At 44.6% G+C, this 17,999-nt stretch overlaps 1 protein-coding gene across 1 annotated transcript in view; it reads right to left on the minus strand.

The window, feature by feature from the left end:
- Nucleotides 1-155: 155 nt before the first annotated feature.
- Nucleotides 156-17,999, minus strand: part of LOC139536928 (phosphofurin acidic cluster sorting protein 1-like) — a 28,220-nt gene continuing 10,376 nt past the window's right edge. Inside the window, exons 2-23 of the mRNA XM_071337666.1 lie at nt 15,796-15,883; nt 12,396-12,485; nt 12,114-12,239; nt 11,756-11,900; nt 11,321-11,412; nt 11,085-11,168; nt 10,762-10,979; nt 10,566-10,659; nt 10,395-10,472; nt 10,121-10,272; nt 9,843-9,978; nt 8,683-8,787; nt 8,448-8,554; nt 8,177-8,331; nt 6,827-6,937; nt 6,208-6,325; nt 5,582-5,624; nt 5,356-5,398; nt 5,116-5,251; nt 4,721-4,959; nt 4,413-4,532; nt 156-1,559 (exon numbers count right to left, since the gene is read on the minus strand). Coding sequence (XP_071193767.1) covers nt 1,441-1,559; nt 4,413-4,532; nt 4,721-4,959; nt 5,116-5,251; nt 5,356-5,398; nt 5,582-5,624; nt 6,208-6,325; nt 6,827-6,937; nt 8,177-8,331; nt 8,448-8,554; nt 8,683-8,787; nt 9,843-9,978; nt 10,121-10,272; nt 10,395-10,472; nt 10,566-10,659; nt 10,762-10,979; nt 11,085-11,168; nt 11,321-11,412; nt 11,756-11,900; nt 12,114-12,239; nt 12,396-12,485; nt 15,796-15,883 — 2,599 coding nt within the window. The 3' untranslated portion in view covers nt 156-1,440. The remainder of the gene's footprint in view (nt 1,560-4,412; nt 4,533-4,720; nt 4,960-5,115; nt 5,252-5,355; nt 5,399-5,581; nt 5,625-6,207; nt 6,326-6,826; nt 6,938-8,176; nt 8,332-8,447; nt 8,555-8,682; nt 8,788-9,842; nt 9,979-10,120; nt 10,273-10,394; nt 10,473-10,565; nt 10,660-10,761; nt 10,980-11,084; nt 11,169-11,320; nt 11,413-11,755; nt 11,901-12,113; nt 12,240-12,395; nt 12,486-15,795; nt 15,884-17,999) is intronic.

Below are 17,999 nucleotides of genomic sequence, written 5' to 3' on the forward strand. Positions count from 1 at the left end.
CTTTTGTCTTTTAACAGTTACTCCTGACAATACTTAGTGGTACTCTTTGAATCTGTGGTACAACAGCTTACAGGCCCCTCAAAGGTTTAAACAGGAGCATTTGGTTCTGAAGATCTCATCCATGTCCTCCACCCACAATATGACAAGCGGATACATTTAGTTATAGATACACTTGAGTTTATTTAATTGACCTTTTTATTTATTCCTTGTATGTTTCCGTCTTTTACGCTTTAATGACAAAACAGAAAAGTCTTCAATCTTTAAACAAAAATAAGTGAGATGACTGCTTTAAGCACATTGGGACAAAGGTGTATCTGCAGTGCAAAGTATATATAGTACATGTACCATATAAAAATACTTGCTTAACAACCACAAGCTTTGATGCAGACAAGTCTGCAAATATTCTAGATTTCTGTGGTGTTTATTTCAATGACAACCCATGCTATGCACACATTCACAAGCATTCGGGCGTGCGCACACAAACAAAAGTAACAGTAAGGCTTTAGCAAAAACGAGTCCAATTACCACAACATTTCTGTAAATAAGATAATCAATTGATATTACTTTAACAAAACTGACTTAACTCCGTTTTTTTTATTTTTATGCACTTGGAGTAAGACCACTGAGGGAAATGATATCAATAATATCAATGACCACTGAAATTTGCTTCACATAACACTGCTAGAAAAAAAAATAAGTACAACACAGCCACAAGAACAGCTGGAGTTAAACTTGCCGATCCACTGAAAGAAGACAAATATAAAAATGTGCCAAAGCATATGAACGAGGAAATACATCTCAAAAAAGGCAAACTAGTTATTTTGTTGCTTGAAACCACGGCAAGCATTAAACTCTATGGCCTCAATCCATTAGTGCTGTCAATCCATGTAACAACTCTCCTTAGTCATGTAACAATAATCCTTAATCATTGGCTTTGTGTCCAGTGTCCATTGTAGACCGCTCAGCAAGGTTATTATAGGAAACAAAAACTGAAATGAAATAAAATAATTAAACCCGTTTGAAAAACTAAAACTATCTTTGACTCCAATGTACTAAAATCATAAAATAATGTTCAGTTTTAGTTTTTTTTATCTTCTAAACTTTGGACAACAATCAAATTAGTGTTTTCAAGCTTCTGAACTTGGCAGGTAAGTGCTTCCTGGAGTTAGTGAGGTTTTAAATAGGCCTAACTTGTTTATCACTAACTACCAAGGAAGAAATCTGGTACTTTCTGTCCCTAACACGAAAACAGAAAATAAATAATATCAAAATGAAAATAGTTTTTTATAAAACTCAAACTAAATAAAAATTAGTAAATCAGGTCTGAAAACTAACTGAACTTTAAAAAAACGAATAAAAATACACAATATAAAAACACAAAACTATAATAACCTTGGTGCCCAGGAAGCTCAGAGTGAGTGACCATGTCTGGCTTGGTTTCTATGTGGCGATCTTGTTGTAGCCAAACAGCCCCACTGGCAGGTACTTCACATGGGTGGGCCACTGGGCAGCCAGCTGGAAGAACTTCACATCAGTCCACTCCACGCCGTCCACAGACACTGAAAAATATCCAATAGTTTCATGACTCCCATCTACAAACACCTAAAAATAAAACAACCATGTTGAATCTGACAATCGCGTTCAGTCCCACTGGGCACAAACTGGTTGAATCAACATTGTTTCAAATTCATTTGTCAACGTATTGTGACGTGGAATCTACGTGGGAAAATACATTGGATTTGAAAAACTGTTGTTTTGAGGGAGAAATTTCAACTACAAGATTATGTCATCAATGATACTATTTAGGCCTACAGTATATCTAGTATTTCTGAAGTCAACAGCTATTGTTTCAATTCAACCCAGGGTTCAACTTAAAATAGACAATACATATACAGTGGGGAGAACAAGTATTTGATACACTGCCGATTTTGCAGGTTTTCCTACTTACAAAGCATGTAGAGGTCTGTAATTTTTATCATAGGTACACTTCAACTGTGAGAGACGGAATCTAAAACAAAAATCCTGAAAATCACATTGTATGATTTTTAACTAATTAATTTGCATTTTATTGCATGACATAAGTATTTGATCACCTACCAACCAGTAAGAATTCCGTCTCTCACAGACCTGTTAGTTTTTCTTTAAGAAGCCCTCCTGTTCTCCACTCATTACCTGTATTAACTGCACCTGTTTGAACTCGTTACCTGTATAAAAGACACCTGTCCACACACTCAATCAAACAGAGTCCAACCTCTCCACAATGGCCAAGACCAGAGAGCTGTGTAAGGACATCAGGGATAAAATTGTAGACCTGCACAAGGCTGGGATGGGCTACAGGACAATAGGCAAGCAGCTTGGGGAGAAGGCAACAACTGTTGGCGCAATTATTAGAAAATGGAAGAAGTTGAAGATGACGGTCAATCACCCTCGGTCTGGGGCTCCATGCAAGATCTCACCTCGTGGGGCATCAATGATCATGAGGAAGGTGAGGGATCAGCCCAGAACTACCCGGCAGGACCTGGTCAATGACCTGAAGAGAGCTGGGACCACAGTCTAAAAGAAAACCATTAGTAACACACTACGCCGTCATGGATTAAAATCCTGCAGTGTACACAAGGTCCCCCTGCTCAAGCCAGCGCATTGCCAGGCCCGTCTGAAGTTTGCCAATGACCATCTGGATGATCCAGAGGAGGAATGGGAGAAGGTCATGTGGTCTGATGAGACAAAAATAGAGCTTTTTGGTCTAAACTCCACTCGCCGTGTTTGGAAGAAGAAGAAGGATGAGTACAACCCCAAGAACACCATCCCAACCGTGAAGCATGGAGGTGGAAACATCATTCTTTGGGGATGCTTTTCTGCAAAGGGGACAGGACGACTGCACCGTATTGAGGGGAGGATGGATGGGGCCATGTATCGCGAGATCTTGGCCAACAACCTCCTTCCCTCAGTAAGAGCATTGAAGATGGGTCGTAGCTGGGTCTTCCAGCATGACAACGACCCGAAACACACAGCCAGGGCAACTAAGGAGTGGCTCCGTAAGAAGCATCTCAAGGTCCTGGAGTGGCCTAGCCAGTCTCCAGATCTGAACCCAATAGAAAATCTTTGGAGGGAGCTGAAAGTCCGTATTGCCCAGCGACAGCCCCGAAACCTGAAGGATCTGGAGAAGGTCTGTATGGAGGAGTGGGCCAAAATCCCTGCTGCAGTGTGTGCAAACCTGGTCAAGAACTACAGGAAACGTATGATCTCTGTAATTGCAAACAAAGGTTTCTGTACCAAATATTAAGTTCTGCTTTTCTGATGTATCAAATACTTATGTCATGCAATAAAATGCAAATTAATTACTTAAAAATCATACAATGTGATTTTCTGGATTTTTGTTTTAGATTCCGTCTCTCACAGTTGAAGTGTACCTATGATCAAAATTACAGACCTCTACATGCTTTGTAAGTAGGAAAACCTGCAAAATCGGCAGTGTATCAAATACTTGTTCTCCCCACTGTAGGTCTAGGGCTTCAAGCTTTAGTTGATTTCAAATTGAATCTTCAAGTTGTCTACAAATTAATAAGTGAGCTTCCCGTCTCCATCTCAACCAAAAATCTAAGTTAAAGAATAGGACTAAATCAAATCAAACTTTATTTAAAGTGCATTTAAAATTTGATTTGATTCTGTCCTATTCTTTAACTTAGATTTTTGATTCAGATGGAGACATGAATTCAACATATTAACAATTACTTTGTAGACAAACTGGAATTAAAGCCGGATTAAATCAGTGGCACAAAATATACATCTCCTTCAAATGTTGATATTTGGTTGTGTCGACAACTAAAACACAATTCAATAACACTTTTACAAAGTAAAAAAACCCATCTTAGAAACTAAAGTAACAGTATTTATTCAACCTTAAAATCCATGGCCACATTGAGGTTATTGTAACTATAAATGTATTCTGTAATCGTAGAAAGCGTGCATGGTCAAGATAGCATGCAAAGGTCGCAGGTCGGTGGAGATCTTCACAATTGCTATTATACATCTGCACAGCATCTCTTAATAGCATTGATTACTTGCACTATGTGCCATCAATGTAATCTCAACTGCAATCCAGGTTATTTGGTTGTGCTATTAGATGAAGCACAGTGATAACTCACTAGGTTGAAGAATAAATAAATATCTGACATTGTATTCCCATTTGTGCTTTTAGATTGTTGATAACACATTGATAGCGATAACACATCGATAGTGATAACACATCGATAGCATTGATAGTGATAACACATTTGGGAATTCAACAAACTTCTAGCTGTCTTTTTTTGAGTGGGTGAATAAAAAGGTTGAAATCTCATTGATCAACAGCTCGACCAAATATGACCCACATGTCCACGTTGAAATGACCTGGTGTGCCCGGTGGGGTGTACCTTTTAGGCTGGTCTGCTGCTGCTTGGTAGAACAGATGAGTCTGGTGATGCCCTCAACCACCTGGCTTTTAGAGTCTACATCCCTCTCTTTGGGCTTCTTCCCCAGGAATATGGTGGAGACTGTGGATACGGAGGAGATGAGCACACAGAGGTGGGTTCAAACCAAAACACTTAACAGCATGCATCCATTGCGTACTTCTCCTTCCAGTTAGTACATTTACTTAGTTATTACAATCTCTACCCCAAATTAGTTGATTGACAAACTGCATGTGCTGGACAGTCCACTATCTTCCCACCCTCCTCCTCACCTTTCTTGTTCTTCTCCTTGGTGACCACAGTCATAGCCATGGTGTTGGCCTGGGGCTGGTTCTCAGTGGAGCCCCCTCCTGGCAGCCTGCTGACCTGCAGGGAACGGAAGGCACTCTTCAGGGTGTTCTTGGAGCCCTTATCACACCGCTCCCCATCCTTCTTCCGCTCTGAGCATGTTGCTACCCAATAATCCACCGTCAGCCCAATGGTGTCCACCGCATGGGACATATTAGGGCTCCTGGGAGAGAGAGAGAGAGAGAGAGAGCGGTAGAGAGTGTGGCAGACAGTGTACGAAAAACAACTATTGCTCAACAATGTACACAAAAACGTGTTTAACTGCAGGGATGGGAATTCACTTCTCATGTTAGACTGTTGTACACTGTGGTTGTCTTACCCCAGACCGCTACTCAGGGAGGGAGACGGAGGTGGGGTGACAGCCTCTCTGGTCATCCCTGTGGGAGAGCCATGGGCGGGTGGGGAGGTGGAGGGAACAGCCAAGCTAACACTAACAGCCTCCTCAGAGTCTCCACCTGTAGGCCCAAATCAACACGGTCCTTAACACTGCTCAGGGACAGACTGGAGAGAGAAAGGGAAACATTAACAGACAATAGGTACTCCAGAAATATGAACCCACCTGAATACGCCGGATTCGGTTCAATCAACCCTACTTTCACCACCTGTTTCACACACAGGGGTCAGTTAATCAGTATCAGCATTACACTCCAGGGTTGTACTTGGGAATAGTTTGGATATCCCTCGTCGGTTTGCATTGAAGCAATAATTATGATAGAGGCATTATTTGCCAAATTGACTGCCTCAACATTAGTATTGATGAAAACCATCAGTACTGATTTACTTACCCCAACAAAGGGAACAAACTTCTGGTAAGAGTCCTCGTCATATCTGGTTAGGTGGAAATAATGAGTGGCCAATCAAATATTTGTCTTCCTAAAACATACCTGATTAACGTCATATAAACTGAGTGTACAAAACATTAAGAACACATTAAGAGCCTAACCCGCAGAACAGCCTCAATTAGTTGGGGCATGGACTCTACAAGGTGTCAAAAGCGTTCCACAGGGATGCTGGCCCATGTTGACTCCACTGCCGCCCACAGTTGTGTCAAGTTGGATGGATGTCCTTTGGGTGGTGGACCATTCTTGATACATCCGGAAAAATTTTGAGTATGAAAAACCCAGCAGCGTTGCAATTCTTGACACAAACCGGTGCGCCTGGTACCTACTACCGTACCCCGTTCAAAGGCACTTCAATCTTTTGTCTTGTCCATTCACCATCTGAATGGCACAAACACACAATCCATCTCTCAAGGCTTAAAAATCCTTCTTCAACCTGTCTCTTCCCCTTCACCTACATTGATTGAAGTGGTTTTAACAAGTGACATCAATAAGGGATCATAGCTTTCTGTCGTGTTCTTAATGTTTTGTACACACAGTTTAAAATTAGCCACGCAGGCCACTCCACTCACGTCTTGTACTTGCAGGTGAGCATGGCCTCAGCGATAGGCAACTGGTGTGTGACAGAGACGCTGCTGATGTACTGGCTGATCCTTCCAGCCACGTCCACGCCGTCTGCAGCTGGAGCCGCTGGGAGGGAAGGGGAAAAGACAGTAAGCCTGAGCCAATCTGTAGGGAGCGCAAGGCTGACCGGATCTGAACTGACTAACCCCCTAACTAAAGAAGATATGGGGCAGCTTGCAGAGAGAGCGTCTTCCAGTCAAATACCATTAATATGCTGATCAAGGCAGATTAAGTTCCCAAAGACACACGCTCGAATGCTTCCAGCTCAGTGGAACTGTTTGTAAAATAAAGCATATTGTTTTATAAACTGAAATGAAATAGTCTTTCAGTCTGTGTTGCCGCTAACAGCACAAACGAATAGCACACTCGTAAATTTAAATGGAAATGTGCTTAGCGCAAACGGTAGGTAGGTCGATGTGACGAGAGAGAAGAGAGAAGAGAGACAGAGAGAGAGAGAGAGAGAGAGACAGAGAGAGAGAGACAGAGAGAGAGAGACAGAGAGAGAGAGAGAGAGAGAGAGAGAGAGAGAGAGAGAGAGAGACAAAGAGAGAGAAGTGTGGTGTTTACTAGAGTGAGGGGGCTCCAGGCGACTGAACAGGTCTCTCCAGGCATTGTCCAGGAACACAGAGCTGTAACGAGGGTCCAGGGAGGCCAGGTGCTTAGCGACGGGGTGACAGCCTGGAGGCAGAGTAGAGGCAGCCACAATGAGTCACACACCCAACCCACTCAGTACTGCAGCTCTGAGCAGAGCAGCTGAAAGCTGTACCGTACTGCGCTTCAGCTATATGTGACATAATGACTGGAGCAACTCACTGTCAGGAGGAGGTATCAGAACACGAGAGTGGGTGTTTTTGTAAATCTTTGTTTATGCTTCAGCTGAAGAGGCTTATATATATATATAAGCGTTACATAACCATGCTAGATATGTACCATACTATCCCACTGGGCACAAACTGGTTGAATCAAGGTTGTTTCCACGTAATTTGTCAACATACTGTAATGTGGAATCTACGTGATTTTTTGGTTGAGATGTGAATACAACGTATCAATTATTAATTTGTAGACAAACTGGAATTAAAGCCAGACTAAGTCAGTGGCACAGATGGAACTGTCCAAGCAGAAGATTGATCTCCCTCAAATGTTGATATTGGGTTGCGTTGACAACCAAACACAATTCAAGAGGACTTTTGTTATCCAGTAAATAGCCTATCTTACAAACGAATGTAACGTTCAACCTTAAAATGAGTAACACATCCATGGCCTCATTTTGAGATGACTGTAAATATAAATGTCTTCTTATGTAATCATATAATAATATAATGCTCAAGATGGCATGCATATAGGTCGTCGCAGGTCTGTGGAGATCTTCACAATTGCGGTAATAAATCTGCGCAGAATCTCAAACGGCATTGATCACTTGCACCATGTACTTTTAATGTAATCTCAACTGCAATCTTGGTCATTTGGATGTACTATTAGATGAAGCACAGTGGTAACACATTCATCTCCTGTATAAACAAACAAAATATCTGACATTGTATTCCCATTTGAACTTTGCTGTGCTTTTAAAAATGGTTGAAAGCGAAGTGAAGGACCTTTGGGTGACAACTAAACAAAAACAACAACAAAAAAATATCTAAAAATAGTTTTTTCATTGGAATGTGGTTGTGCTTTTAGATGGTTGAATTCATAGTGATAACGCGTTGGATATTCAACTAACTTTTGGCAGTCTTTTTGAGTCGGTGAATATAGGTTGTAATCTCATTGAGCATCGTCTCAACCAAATATTACCCAATTATCCACGTTGAAATGACATGGTGTGCCTAGTGGGATACATCTTACAGCAGTCACATTGTATAATACTGATCTTTTAATATATATTACTGCTCTCAGGACCTGAACCGGTCTCTCTCTCACCCAGGGGGACCACCAGGAAGCGGATTAGGCTGAGCCAATCAGATGTTTTGTTGGCCAGCTGAGTGACAAAGAAATGCAGGATGGCCCCCAGGTAGCTCTGTCCCCCTGCCACCACCACCTTGACCGGCGGCGGCGTGGACGAGTTACAGTTACAGCTGCGGGAAGAGGAGGACAGTTTAGTGGAGCACAATATAAACAGGCTCATCATAGGTCACCTTAATTACCACACGATACATTGAACCAGCGAGTATTTGATTCATTGGCTACTCACAACTTTTGGATGCGCGTGAGGAGGGTGGTGAGGACAGCCTGAATCTCCACCCCACAGCAGGTACACACTAACGGCTGCTTTTGGGCCAGCAGCACCTCGGACACATACTGCACACACACGTTTACCAGAGGCCACAAACACATAGACACAGATGAACACACGTACGCAAAGTAAATATGTCCACAGGGGAGTGGAGGAGTGAGATAATGGAGGTGAAGATAGAAGTGAAGAATACCTGTCCCTGCCAATCACTGGTGTTGACCAGGACCAGGCTGTCTGGGAGGGCAGTGTCTGAGGAGAAGATCTGATTCAGCTGGTCATACACAGCCTTCCTGGGCACCTGCCAACACACACACACACACACACACACACACACACACACACACACACACACACACACACACACACACACACACACACACACACACACACACACACACACACACACACACACACACACACAAAGTCAAATACTGGGCACACACACACGTGCGCGTGTAACAGTATAACTTTAGTCCGTCCCCTCGCCCCGACCCGGGCGCGAACCAGGGACCCTCTGCACACATCAACAACAGTCACCCACGAAGCATCGTTACCCATCGCTTCACAAAAGCCGCGGCTCTTGCAGAGCAAGGGGAACCACTACTTCAAGGTCTCAAAGCGAGTGACGTCACCGATTGAAACACTATTAGCGCGCACCACCGCTAACTAGCTAGCCATTTCACATCGGTTACACGCGCGCGTCAGACACGAAGTCAAATACTGGGCATAGTCAAATACATTGTCAAAAACTGGGCGCACACACACACACACACACACTCGCTTCAATGAAATCGATCAACACAACAGGACAGTGCTGTGCCTGTATGCAGCTGTAAGCAAGAAGTCAATTGCGGGTCTCAACTTACTGCTGAGAGTAAGAATCTCAGAATACACAAGGTGAAACTTCAATATTTGGTAGTAGTTGGTAGTAATTTTCCTCTTGTGACGTCAGTCACTGACAGTCACTCAATTAGCCCATGTCAGCTCACATTTTACAGATTGCTAGGTAAGTTAGTCTAGCCAGCTATATAAATGTTGTAGTATGTCATGGCTGAATTACTGACCGGGCACATCAAGGCTCGAGCCCAGTAGCCTTGATCTCCTGAGGGCCCCCCCCATTGATTTTGTTAGTCAGTCTCACTCAGAGATCATATGAACCTGTCAAGTAACTGCAAAATGTGTAGAATTGCAACATTTTCTCTTCGCCCCAAAGCTACATTTTTATTCACTTTAAAGCTACACATTTGCAACAGGATCACCACCACTCTGGATCACCCTCTGCAAACAAATCCTCAGCTCCATGGCGAGTATGGGTACGGACTAGCTCTGGTTAGGGTGAGGGGGGGGGGTCACCTGTGGGGTGTGGCTGAGCTCCGGTGACCTTTCACTGTCAGAGCTGTTGGTGCGTTCGCTTAGTGGCTTGGACAGCGCTCGCCTCTCCTTCATTGGTGTCCCACGTCTCTGCCTGGGTGTGTGCCCGCCATCCAACCTGGAAAAAACACACACACCTACTCACTGACAGTCAGTACCCACACAGAAAATATGACTACGGCAGAAAGTGAAGGAGCGCATATGTAGCACTGGAAGGTTTTGTGTGTGTGTGGGTGTTTTAAAGTGTGTGTTAGACTGACCTGGGGGAGGGCATGGTGGTGTAGGGCATGCTGGTGTGACTCTCACTCTTGCTGCTCCTCAGTTCCCTCATTGGGGTCCTGGGTAGCTGCTCTGGGACAGAGACAGTGATGCAGGGGGTAGTGTCCAGAAACGTCTCCGGATCAGTCAGCTCCTAAACACACCGACAGACAGAAACACATCCTAACACCGCACAGGCCTCAACACACTGCAATACAGAGGCCACCAATGAGAGAGGGGAAAACAAGAGAGTGAGGGAGGGAGGAGGGGTCTCACCAGGGTGTCTGTCTCAGAGTCGTCAAAGTTGCGGGAGCGAGCGCGTTTCATCTTGCCTGACGGGGGCTGCTCTCCTTGCTGAAAGTCAGACAGCAGGAAAACAGTGGTAAGAGGGAGTGCAAGGGGACATCTGGACTTAGAAGGCCAGCCACCCCCATCTACTGTACTCACTGGGCTCAGGGTGTCTCTGGGCAGACTGCACCTGCTGTTCAGACTGCCAAACTCGGTCTGCGAGCTGGACTGGGACATGCCCTCAAAGAAGGGCCTGAACGTTCAGAGAGAAGAGAGATTGCCAGAGTTCTGTTAGGTGGATGTTTGTCAGAACATACATTTCCGTTACCTACAGATAAGTCCGACTTCTCATGACCTGAGTTTGGGTTTGGGCGTGCTGAGGACGCTGTCCGTCTCCTCCATCTCTGGCCCGCTGTCATTGGGGTTGTACATCTCCAGACTGTCATAGAGCTCATCCAGGTCCTCCTCCACATCACGAATGTGCTCCTGGGACACGTGCTCCAGGCCAAAGTCCACCTCACCGGACACCTTAAACCTCTTCAACAAGGCCACGAACTTCTGCTTGATGTTGGGCTGCCGGGTTAAAGGAACACGTAGATAATCAAACTGGTTGACTAGAACAGCGGCAGGTAGTCCTAACGCCACAGAGACAGACAGACGAGTAGACTGGATGCTTACATGAGCTCTGGTGATGGAGGCTGCAGAGGTGAGTTTGTGTCTGTGCTTCTTCTTCCTCATGTCATCCTCTTCGTCAAACAGATACTGGGGGGAAAAAAAGAGGGAGGGTCAGCTTTGTGCTCAAACCGGACAAACCCTCCATCCACTCTACTGTACGCCGGCTTAAATGCTTGTATTGAAGCAGTGTGGTATCTTTCTGAGCGTCGCTCCCCCCCCCCCCCCCCCTCCCCTCCTACCTGGCTGTGAGCAGGGTCATCACTCCCGTCCTGCTCTGATGAATAGCTCTCCTCGTCTTCCTCCGAGTAGTTGTCAATGTCGGGGGAGCGGTCTGTCAGTTACAGAGAGCCAGATAGGAGATGTGTTATGTATGGGTGTGGGGGGGATCCAGTGTGATGTGAAAACTATTTCAACCTTGTGTCATATGGACAAGGCAGAAGCTGACTCTCTCAAAAGACGAACATGGATGATTGTATTTACCGACCATGGTGTGGCACATACATATTGAACTGTTCAATACACTGACATTCTGGATACTTAGACAATCCCATATAAGCACATTGCCGAATATAAATAAAAAAATATATAAAAAAATATAGACTTTCTGATTCCTTGTTCATGGCCTTATCTCCCTCGAGCCTGTCCCCTTGTCTTTCACTCTGTGTCTCCCTTACCAGACATCTTGGCCTTGGACATCTCGTGGTCGATGGGCTGGCTGGAGAGCGAGTAGACCCTCATCTCAGCCACAGGCACAGCCGTGTCCTTCACCGTGGTGTGGAGACCCAACACACGGGCTCCCTCACTGGGGTGCTGCATCACCTGGGGAGGAGAGAGGAAGGGGGTTCAAGGAGAGAAAGAGAGATTGGGGGGGGTGACAATTGCAAGAGAGAGAGAGAGAGAGAGAGAGAGGGAAAGGGCAGGAGACGAAAGAGTGACAGGAGTACAGATGCTGGATGGCGTGTTGTACAAACAAAAGCCCGAATGGTCGTAATCATGGCAGTTAACAGCTGCGCTGAGATGTTGCCCTCTTGCCTCTGCCATGTTGATGAGGCCCAGTGCCAGGGTCTTATAGCCCAGGATGGTGCGGTTCTTGTACCTCTTCCTCCTCTGCAGCATGATCTGCAGTCTGTTGGCATCTCGCTTCAGAAAATGTGGATACTGGAGGAAGTAAAGATGAGAGATGGCGAGGTTGACAGAATCAGACATGCACTTAAATCATGCACTGAAAATAGAATCTCTGGGACATTTTTTTTTAAAGTCACAATTCATTTGCATACACATAACTGTCTGTGCAAACACCCCTCGGTAACTCACTTGCAAGGAGAACGTTAGCTGAAGATCGGTCTCGGTAAGTCCAGGCGATGACAACAGGATTTCATTGGACCGTAAAATGCGCTTTGATCCCTAAGAAGATACTCCAAACACGTTACAATACATCGCCTGCATATATTAACCATGGATTACAGATAAAAAGGTTCTCATAAGTCACTAGTGTATTTAAGCAGTAAGGCACAAAGGGGTGTGATATATGGCCAATATACCACGGCTAAGGGCTGTTCTTATGCACAACGCAACGCGTTTTATTGTGAAACAGACAAGAAATAAGAATAAAAAAACAGAAAACTTGAGCGTGCATAACTATTCACCCCCCCCCCCCAAAGTCAATACTTTGTAGAGCCACCTTTTGCAACAATTACAGCTGCTAGTCTCTTGGGGTATGTCTCTATAAGCTTGGCACATCTAGCCACTGGAATTTTTACCCATTATTCAAGGCAAAACTGCTCCAGCTCCTTCAAGTTGGATGGGTTCCGCTGGTGTACAGCAATCTTTAAGTCATACCACAGATTCTAAATTGGATTGAGGTCTGGGCTTTGACTAGGCCATTCCAAGACATTTAAATATTTCCTCTTAAACCACTCGAATGTTGCTTTAGCAGTATGCTTAGGGTCATTGTCCTGCTGGAAGGTGAACCTCCGTCCCAGTCTCAAATCTCTGGAAGACTGAAAGAGGTTTCCCCTCAAGAATTTCCCTGTATTTAGCGCCATCCATCATTCCTTAAATTTTGACCAGTTTCCCAGTCCCTGCCGATGAAAAACATCCCCACAGCATGATGCTGCAACCACCATGCTTCACTGTGGGGATGGTGTTCTCAGGGTGAGGTGTTGGGTTTGTGCCAGACATAGCGTTTTCCTTGATGACCAAAAAGCTAAATATTTGTCTAATTTGACCAGAGTACCTTCTACCATACAGTGGGGAGAACAAGTATTTGATACACTGCCGATTTTGCAGGTTTTCCTACTTACAAAGCATGTAGAGGTCTGTCATTTTTATCATAGGTACACTTCAACTGTGAGAGACGGAATCTAAAACAAAAGTCCAGAAAATCACATTGTATGATTTTTAAATAATTAATTTGCATTTTATTGCATGACATAAGTATTTGATCACCTACCAACCAGTAAGAATTCCGGCTCTCACAGACCTGTTAGTTTTTCTTTAAGAAGCCCTCCTGTTCTCCACTCATTACCTGTATTAACTGCACCTGTTTGAACTCGTTACCTGTATAAAAGACACCTGTCCACACACTCAATCAAACAGACGCCAACCTCTCCACAATGGCCAAGACCAGAGAGCTGTGTAAGGACATCAGGGATAAAATTGTAGACCTGCACAAGGCTGGGATGGGCTACAGGACAATAGGCAAGCAGCTTGGTGAGAAGGAAACAACTGTTGGCGCAATTATTAGAAAATGGAAGAAGTTCAAGATGACGGTCAATCACCCTCGGTCTGGGGCTCCATGCAAGATTTCACCTCGTGGGGCATCAATGATCATGAGGAAGGTGAGGGATCAGCCCAGAACTACACGGCAGGACCTGGTCAATGACCTGAAGAGAGCTGGGACCACAGTCTCAAAGAAAACCATTAGTAACACACTACGCCGTCATGGATTAAAATCCTGCAGCGCACGCAAGGTCCCCCTGCTTAAGCCAGTGCATGTCCAGGCCCGTCTGAAGTTTGCCAATGACCATCTGGATGATCCAGAGGAGGAATGGGAGAAGGTCATGTGGTCTGATGAGACAAAAATAGAGCTTTTTGGTCTAACTCCACTCGCCGTGTTTGGAGGAAGAAGAAGTATGAGTACAACCCCAAGAACACCATCCCAACCATGAAGCATGGAGGTGGAAACATCATTCTTTGGGGATGCTTTTCTGCAAAGGGGACAGGACGACTGCACCGTATTGAGGGGAGGATGGATGGGGCCATGTATCGCGAGATCTTGGCCAACAACCTCCTTCCCTCAGTAAGAGCATTGAAGATGGGTCGTGGCTGGGTCTTCCAGCATGACAACGACACGAAGCACACAGCCATGGCAACTAAGGAGTGGCTCCGTAAGAAGCATCTCAAGGTCCTGGAGTGGCCTAGCCAGTCTCCAGACCTGAACCCAATAGAAAATCTTTGGAGGGAGCTGAACGTCCGTATTGCCCAGCGACAGCCCCGAAACCTGAAGGATCTGGAGAAGATCTGTAGGGAGGAGTGGGCCAAAATCCCTGCTGCAGTGTGTGCAAACCTAGTCAAGAACTACAGGAAACGTATGATCTCTGTAATTGCAAACAAAGGTTTCTGTACCAAATATTAAGTTCTGCTTTTCTGATGTATCAAATACTTATGTCATGCAATAAAATGCAAATTAATTACTTAAAAATCATACAATGTGATTTTCTGGATTTTTGTTTTAGATTCCGTCTCTCATAGTTGAAGTGTACCTATGATAAAAATTACAGACCTCTACATGCTTTGTAAGTAGGAAAACCTGCAAAATCATCAGTGTATCAAATACTTGTTCTCCCCACTGTATGTTTGGGGAGTCTCCCACATGCCTTTTGGCAAACACTACACTTGTTTGCTTATTTTTTTCTTTAAGCAATGGCTTTTTTTCTGGCCACTCCGTAAAGCCCAGCTCTGTGGAGTGTACGGCTTAAAGTGGTCCTATGGACAGATACTCCAATCTCCGCTGTGGAGCTTTACAGCTCCTTCAGGGTTATCTTTGGTCTTTTTGTTGCCTCTCTGATTAATGCCCTCCTTGCCTGGTCTGTGAGTTTTGGTGGGCGGCCCTCTCTTGGCAGGTTTGTTGTGGTGTCATATTATTTCAATTTTTTAATAATGGATTTAATGGTGCTCCGTGGGATGTTCAAAGTTTCTGATATTTTTTTATAACACAACCCTGATCTGTACTTCTCCACAACTTTGTCCCTGACCTGTTTGGAGAGCTCCTTGGTCTTCATGGTGCCGCTTGGGGGTGCTACAGACTCTGGGGCCTTTCAGAACAGGTGTAGATATGAGCATGTGACAGATCATGTGACACCTTAGATTGCACACAAGTGGACTTTATTTAACTAATTATGTGACTTCTGAAGGTAATTGGTTGCACCAGATCTGATTTAGGGGCTTCACAGCAAAGGGGGTGAATACATATGCACGCACCATTTTCCGTTAATTTTTTTGTATAATTTTTTTAAACAAGTTATATTTTTCATTTTACTTCACCAATTTGGACTATTTTGTGTATGTCCATTACATTAAATCCAAATAAAAATCAATTTAAATTACAGGTTGTAATGCAAAATAGGAAAAACGCCAAAGGGGATGAATACTTTTGCAAGGCACTGTATGTACACTTTGTGGAAGGGACGGCGGTGTGTGTGAAGAGCGTCACCTGGAGTTTGACTGCGATGACAACAGAGGTTAGGTCTCTGTCCAGCTCCTGAAGCATCACCAGCTTCTTCAGAGTAACTGTGAAGAGCCTGGGTTTAAGGGGAGAAAAGGGGATATTTGAATTTCTCTGTTTCGTCTGTGAATTCAGTGAATAGGTACCAACGACATGAGAAAGTGTCAGTCTAGTCCTTGACCATGACAAATCTTTTTAAAATGTTGGCTGAGAGTGGTAGAGTATCTCCCTAGATTTGTAATGCAAATTGTAAGCGGGAATCGTTCGGTGAGGTTTGTGGCCAACAGAAGCACTTTAGGAATATTAGGCTCCAGACATAAATCAAAGATCAATGTATTCCTACAGGCCGTTCGTAGTTCGAAGTACTTTATTTTTGGACAAAGCACAGACAGCTTGGCGGGCTGGGATTTATCTGCGTAGATGAGAGCAAGTCAGACAGAACAGGACACTCAAGGAGAAACTAAAAGATTGTCATTCTCTCAAGTAGAAGCCACAATGGGCTCCAAAAGACACAATTAGGTCTACAGCCTCATTGTTGATTCTTAGCCAAACAAACTCCAGCATTGCATCTTGAATAACCTTTAATTACATTTGGGTCCTAGGTGCAGCACTCCGCGTCACGTCACAAAGATTGGGTAATAGGAGAGGGTGCCGTATCTGTTGTTCCTCCCTAATTAAATGTCACATTCACTACAAACCTTGGCCTCTCCACTCACTACACCATTAGAGAGAGAGAGACACTGGAGAGGGCTACCAGAGAACATCTGATTGGGTTCGGAGATTTATGGTTAATAATTGATATTTTCACTAAAAGCCAAATGCCAAGCAGATATGGCACTATCGGCTAAATAGAAATTCACTACATTACCAAAAGTATGTTGACACCTGCCTGTCGAACATCTCATTCCAAAATCATGGGCATTATTACGGATTTGCCTCCCTCCCCCCCCCCCCCCTCCCTTTGCTGCTATAATAGCCTCCACTCACCTAGGAAGGCTTTCCACTAGATGTTGGAACATTGGTGCGGGGACTTGCTTCCATTCAGCCACAAGAGCTTTAGTGAGGTCGGGCACTGATGTTGGGCGATTAGGCCTGGCTCGCAGTCGGCGTTGCAACTCATCCCAAAGGTGTTCGATGGGGTTGAGGTCAGGGCTCTGTGCATGCCAGTTAAGTTCGTCCACACTGATCTTGACAAACCATTTCTGTATGGACCTCGCTTTGAGCACTGGGGCATTGTCATGCAGAAACTGGAAAGGGCCTTCCCCAAACTATTGCCACAATGTTGGAAGCACAGTATCGTCTAGAATGTCATTGTATGCTGTAGCGATAAGATTTCCCTTCACTGGAACAAAGGGGCCTAGCCCGAACCATGAAAAACAGCCCCAGATCATTATTCCTCCTCCACCAATCTTTACAGTTGGCACTATGCATTGGGGCAGGTAGCATTCTCCTGGCATCCGCCAAACACAGATTTGTCCGTCGGATTTCCAGATGGTGAAGCATGATTCATCACTCCAGATACAGCGTTTCCACTGCTCCAGAGTCCAAAGACTGCGATCTTTACACCACTCCAGCTTGGCATTGAGCATGGTGATCTTAGGCTTGTGTGCGGCTGCTCGGACATGGAAACCCATTTCATGAAGCTCCCGACGAACAGTTCTTGTGCTGACGTTGCTTCCAGAGGCAGTTTGGAACTCGGTAGTGAGTGTTGCAACCGAGGACAGACGATTGTTTAGCGCTACGCGCTTCAGCGACCCCATTCTGTGAGCATGTGTAGCCTACCACTTCGCGGCTGAGCTGTTGTTGCCCCTAGACGTTTCCACTTCACAATAACAGCACTTACAGATGAGCGGGGCAGCTCTAGCAGGGCAACATTTTTACAAACTGACTTGTCGGAAAGGTGGCATCCTATGACGGTGCCACGTTGAAAGTCAGGCCATTCTACTGCCAATGTTTGTCTATGGAGATTGCATGGATGTGTGCTCGATTTTATACACCCGTCAGCAATGGGTATGGCTGAAATAGCCGAATCCACTAATTTGAAGGGTTGTACACTATACAGTGTATTCAGAAAGTGTTCAGACCCCTTGAGTTTTTCCACATTTTGTTACATTACAGCCTTATTCTAAAATTGATTGAATATTTATTTTCCTTCATCAATCTACACACAATACCCCATAATGAGAATGCAA

The sequence above is a fragment of the Salvelinus alpinus genome, chromosome 13, assembly GCF_045679555.1.
Source record: "Salvelinus alpinus chromosome 13, SLU_Salpinus.1, whole genome shotgun sequence".
Taxonomy (NCBI): Eukaryota; Metazoa; Chordata; class Actinopteri; order Salmoniformes; family Salmonidae; genus Salvelinus; species Salvelinus alpinus.